Source organism: Austrofundulus limnaeus, unplaced genomic scaffold (genome assembly GCF_001266775.1).
Source record: "Austrofundulus limnaeus strain Quisiro unplaced genomic scaffold, Austrofundulus_limnaeus-1.0 Scaffold1087, whole genome shotgun sequence".
NCBI classification, from domain to species: domain Eukaryota; kingdom Metazoa; phylum Chordata; class Actinopteri; order Cyprinodontiformes; family Rivulidae; genus Austrofundulus; species Austrofundulus limnaeus.
In genome coordinates this window covers 80,187-86,063 of record NW_013953489.1, presented here as the reverse complement: position 1 = coordinate 86,063, position 5,877 = coordinate 80,187, and the positions used below count along the sequence as shown (strand labels likewise).

The 5,877-nt window shown below is 42.6% G+C and overlaps 1 protein-coding gene across 1 annotated transcript in view; it reads left to right on the top strand.

The window, feature by feature from the left end:
- Nucleotides 1-722: 722 nt before the first annotated feature.
- Nucleotides 723-5,877, top strand: part of LOC106534083 (laminin subunit alpha-5) — a gene marked incomplete at its 5' end in the record, with an annotated part of 45,903 nt that continues 40,748 nt past the window's right edge. Inside the window, 5 exon segments of the mRNA XM_014030594.1 lie at nt 723-833; nt 1,144-1,255; nt 3,758-3,928; nt 4,253-4,449; nt 4,527-4,643. Of these exon segments, the coding sequence (XP_013886048.1) occupies nt 723-833; nt 1,144-1,255; nt 3,758-3,928; nt 4,253-4,449; nt 4,527-4,643 (708 nt within the window).

Sequence of the window (5,877 nt, the reverse complement as noted above, 5' to 3'; positions counted from 1 at the left end):
ATGGATGGATAATGGATGATGGATGGATGGATGGATAATGGATGATGGATGGATGGATGGATGAATAATGGATGATGGATTGATGGATGGATGATGGATGGATGAATAATGGATGATGGATGGATGATGGATGGATGAATAATGGATGATGGATGGATGAATGATGATGGTGGATGGATGGATGGACGGATGGATGGATGGATGGATGGATGGATGATGGATGGATGATGGATGGATGTTGGATTATGACTTGATGGATGGATGAATGATGGATGGATGATGGATAGATGGATAGATGGAGGGTGGATGGATGATGGATGAATGGATGGATTATGAATTGATGGATGGATGGACAGATGGTTGATGAATAGATGGATGATGGATGGATGGATGGATGGATGGATGGATGGATGGATGGATGAATGGATGATGGATGAATTGATGGATGGATTTTGGATAAATGGATGGATTATGAATTGATGGATGGATGGATGATGGATGAATGGATAGATGGATGGATGGATGGATGGATGGATGGATGGATGGATGGATGGATGGATAGAAATAAATAATTACAGTATTTTATCTCCTGAATGAGCTGAGAGTTTTGAACAGAGAAACAGTGTTTAAACCAACAAGGTTATTATCTAATGTGTTTCATATTTTACTCATCTAAAGTACTTTTAAATCCTGAAACTAAAAGCTCTCCATCATGATTGTAGCAAAACATCAGAGACTACAACAGTTCTCTGGATGACAGCAGGAGTCGAGCCGACATGCTGGAGGCTGACATCATAAACATCAGTGATGACATTGATGAACTRCAGAAGAAGGTGAGAAACACACGGCTAAATGTCTGTTAGGTCTGAAGAAGTTTCCAGAATAAAACCACAAACCAAGACTACGCTCCTCTGCATGAGTTCATAGTTTTCTGCAGGGTGAAACTGATTACTTCTACATATGTTACTATGAAATTTTAAATGTTTTAAAAAACTGGAGATATTTTCTGTGAAAACCATGTCAGTGTTCCGTGCTGAAGACAGATGTTAAAGTTCACTTAAGCCGAACACAAGCTGAAGACAGCATAGCAGTTTGTATAACTGCTGTGTGTGTGAAGAAGTGTTGTGTGTTACTGAGTTTTAGGTGGAAGCAATGACACACAAGACGGGCGACCTGGATGACAGGACCATCGACACACACCAGAGGGCCGACCATCTACTGTCCTTCATCAACAACATCAGCATGGACATCAACGGTATGACAGAGGGAGTAAACTACTCACGACTGTTTAGTTGCTGTCATTTCTCTTCCCTCCTGTCAGCTCTGTGTTTCCTGTCACCCTACCACTCACCTGTTGCCACTCATTAATCAGACCAGCTGCCTCTCATTCTGTCATTAGCCCAGTCCTTATACAGTATACCTTTACTGTATATTCAGTCTTTTTGTCCTGATGCATCTCAGTAATCCAGGTAGAAAAAAAATAATAATAAGTAGGTCCTCTGGATGGGTTCTTCTTTAATGAAATGTTTTGTCTCTCCTCCAAGAGGCTTCTTCAGTCTGAGGAGTTTCAGATGAACTCAATCTTATAAGAACTGCCTCCAGATGGTGGACAAACAGGTTGGTCACATGCAAAAGAGGACCATCGGCCTAACAATAGTTCGTTAGTGCCTTGATTGGCTCTATTGTTCATAGAGGGTCATGTGCTCCATCAYCTGACTATCGTTCGGGCCCTGATTCCCACCTTTTGCTCGTAGGGGGCTGAATCATACTTGCAATAACAGCATTGCATGAGGGGGACAACTGGACACGATGGCCTCCACCTCTGTTTAATGATGGATGGTTTTTCTTCACAAAAATGGCTTCCTTTACTCACCTCTCAAACCAATGTTCCTCTCCATCAAGGATGAGAACATCTTCATCCCTGAAAGAGTGACTGCTGGCCTGTTGATGACTCTAGACTGCAGAATCCTGGCCTGTAGATGAGTGTAGACTGCAGATTCCTGGCCTGTAGATGAGTGTAGACTGCAGATTCCTGGCCTGTAGATGAGTGTAGACTGCAGAGTCCTGGCCTGTAGATGAGTGTAAACTGCAGATTCCTGGCCTGTAGATGAGTGTAAACTGCAGATTCCTGGCCTGTAGATGAGTGTAAACTGCAGATTCCTGGCCTGACAATGTAGCTCGTCTGTGCTGGCTCATTCTTTTGAACAGTGGCTGTTTTGTTTCCCCGATGTATAACAGATCACAGTCCTCCTGGCACTTAACAGCATACACAATATTACTCTGTGCCAGGGAACTGGATCTTTGGGGTGAACCAATCTTTGTCGTAACGTGTTTTGGGGTTTGAAAGTCACTGGGACGTCATATTTAGATCATAAACGTCTCAGTTTCTCTGAAACTCCCGCCTCATATGGAATGATGACTGGTTTGGGTCTGGSTTTAAGGATCTCATCCTTGATAGAGAGGAACGTTGGTTTGAGAGAGCAGTAAAGGAAGCCATTTTTGTGAAGAAAAACAGTCCACTATTAAACATTATTGCAAGTATGACTCCGCCCCCTGAGCAAAAGGTGGGAATCAGGGCCCCAACAATAGTCAGGTGATGGRSCRMATGACCCTCTATGAACAATAGAGACAATCAAGGCACTAACAACCTATTGTTTGGCTGATGATCCTCTTTTGCATGTGACCAACCTGTTTGTCCACAATGTGGAGGCAGTGCTTATAAGACTGAGTTCACCTGAAACTCCTCAGAATGAAGAAGTCTCTTGGTGGAGAGATGAAACTTTTCATTAAAGAAGACCCTGTCCAGAGGACCTACTTAGTTTTCTTATTGATTCAGGATCTTTCCATCTCCACACCACTGGTTCCTTGCATGGTTTTCCTCCGTCGCTCTGTCTCCCTCATGTATCCTCCATGTGTTTGCCGCCATGTCTGCATTTTTGTTTTATTTATTAATTTACATTTTGCTTTCGAGCTCCTTGTGTCCGCCTGTGTTCTGGGTTCCCAACCTTTGGTGACTATGACACATTTTTTGATTCATTTGTAAATAAAATGTTTCTTTGCAGTTATAAAATCGTATCTCTGCTATCAAACTATAAAAATGGCCACACAGGGTGGAGTGAACGAGTCAGGAAGCTGGAGCGGTACTTCATTTGGATTTAAAGCTCATAAAGGGTGCGGGGCTTGTGTAGTTACAGTTGCTGGGATGCAGTCACGTGACCCGGATGAAGCTCGAAATTCAGATGGGAAATGAGATATCGCTATCAAATATATGTACATTTAGGATACGATCCATATCGTCTTAATAAAAAAGACGTCATATAATCTGGAGGATTTAGCCGGTGTTGAGGGGATTTACAAACTATCTGGTGCTGCAGACCTCATATTATACAACAAGCCAGATGAAAACTTTCAAAAACCTCGAAACCTACAATTATTTAGATTCAGKTTGGGTCAAACATTTAGGATCCAAAGAAGCTTTAAATCTCTGTCAACTTGTTTCTGCCCAGGTCGGTAGTGAGTTGTGCTATTTTAAGTAATTAGCCTATGATATCAATGCTATCACTAACGCTAACAACGAGTTAACAACACTTTCATTTCTATGTACCTATTTGTCTTTTTTAACTTGTTAATGTGGAGTATTTAGTGTAGGTGCATTCTTTAAARTCAAATAAAAACTCCATTTCAGTTCTGAAACAGTAAGAAAACAAAAAAGGAAACAATCCAAAGATGAAATGTTGTTCTTTTCTTCTTCTCACAGCCATGCTGCTGCTGGCCAACCAGTCGTTGAATGAAACCGAGACTGGCCAGGATGATGATGAGAGGGAGAGGAAGATGAGGGAGGTGCAGGCCATAATGAGGGAGATGAGGCTCAGGAACCTGACGGGACAGAAAAACCTGGCAGACAGAGAGAAGATGGAAGCAGACAAATGTAAGTTTAATACAAACAGTTTTATTTGTGCTTATGGAGAGAATGTATCTGTCAGTGCACACAGCTAAACTTGAGTTTATGTTTTAAATACAGTTTTACAAGCAACAAAAAAAGGAAACGGCTAAAATAATAAACATAAAAGACAGCTTAACTTTACTCAAGAGTTGATGTGGTAGTAGCTGAGCAGTTCTCAACACTCTGAGTGTGACAACTTGCGTTATTTTAAAGGTTTGATCAGAATATTTAAACCTTATTAAATGTTTAACATGAGGATGTTGGTCTGAAGCTTGATGACTGATACGAGTACTCCATGTCTGTTTTCAGTGTTGGATCGTGTTCAAAAAGAGTTAGCAGATCGTCAGCAGGAAAACAAAAATCTGACCAAGGAGATCAGAGACCGCCTGGCCCGCTTCCACTCTGACCTGATGGACCTCCGAGAATTTCTGAACGAGGCCGTGAACAACACAGCTGCAGCTGCAGAGCTCAACAATGTTAACGAGAAAACTCTGGAGGACAACCAGGTGAGCTGAACCGAGCCGTTCACAGGAAGCAGCGAGAGAGAGAAAGAGAGACTGATACCTGTTCCTGTTGCCCTCAGAGGAGAAGTGAAGAGCTGCTGCTGGAGCAGAAAGAAGTGAAAGACTTGTTGAGCATGGCTGAAGACGATGTGACGCTGGTCAACGAGGTGCTGTCCTCACTGCAGGACTCTAAAGAGGTGAGCACCAACATCAGCTTCATCTTCTCCAACAGAACACAGGCTGACTGTCAAAATAAAAGCACTTTAATTCACTTGTTTTATTTCAATTTTTAACTCTTTCAGTAAATAGAGACTGCAGTTTGAGTTGAACCACATGATAATGGGTTTTTACCTTCATTCAGAGCTGCTGACAAACACGTCCCGCCTCATGTTCACTCACTTTAAGGTCCCTCTAAAACTGGTGTGCCCAACCAGTCGCTGTCCGCAAGCTGATTCCCAGTCGCCCACGAAGCACAACCTTGCTCTAACAGCTGACGAGTCGGCTCGTCAGCTGTTACCCTCCACTCCCCATCTTGTATTCTCACAGACGTRGTCTCGCGAGTTTTGGGTGCTGTGAAACAGCACTCCGAACATGATCTCGCGAGACTTTAGGGACACATGTTTACAACATAGCAGAGAGGCGGAAAAAAAATGAATGAAAGACRAGCTAACAAGCAAACAAAAACTTATTATTTTCACCTGGAGTRGGAAGAGGACTCATGTAATTCGAGTGCTGCCTTGGCTTGTCCAAAAAGGATAACGTGGAACTGCATTTCTTTCAAAACAATGCACAGACCCTACGATGCGAATTTCCCCTCCTAATCGAGCTCAGAATAACCAAAGCAAAGGTAAGGCTGCTAGCCGCGTCCTGTCTCAACACAAAAAAACGTCTGGTGTTGAAAATGAGGTTTTGACTCTGAAAAATGACATTGGGATCAAATCCAGAGCAACAAGTCGCATGGATTGAGAGTTCTGGAGTCTGCTGTCAGAGGAAACGTATCCCACCATCAGAAGAGGTGCTTTGAACTTGAGTCAGCTTTCTCTCACATGAAAATCGTCAAGTCCAAGAACAGATCCACTGATGATCACCTGGAGACCTGCCTGCGCCTCTCATCCACCTCATACTGCCCACCTAAGAGACCCTGGCCTCCTCCTCTCAGTGTCAGAAGTCACACTAAGGTAGACATACATTTATTTTTATATAGCTTGCATAAAAAGTTGTCTCATCTAGACTTGTCAAATGTGTCTGTATGTTGTTTTTTTATTACATTTTAGACCAGACTAGTGTCTTATACACTGATTGGCACCTTTGTGTTATTTATTTATTTATTTATTTATTTTGCAGTTTGGGTGTGCCCTTGCTTTCTGCATCTAACGTGTGTGTGTGTGTGTGTGTGTGTGTGTGTGTGTGTGTGTGTGTGTGTGTGTGTGT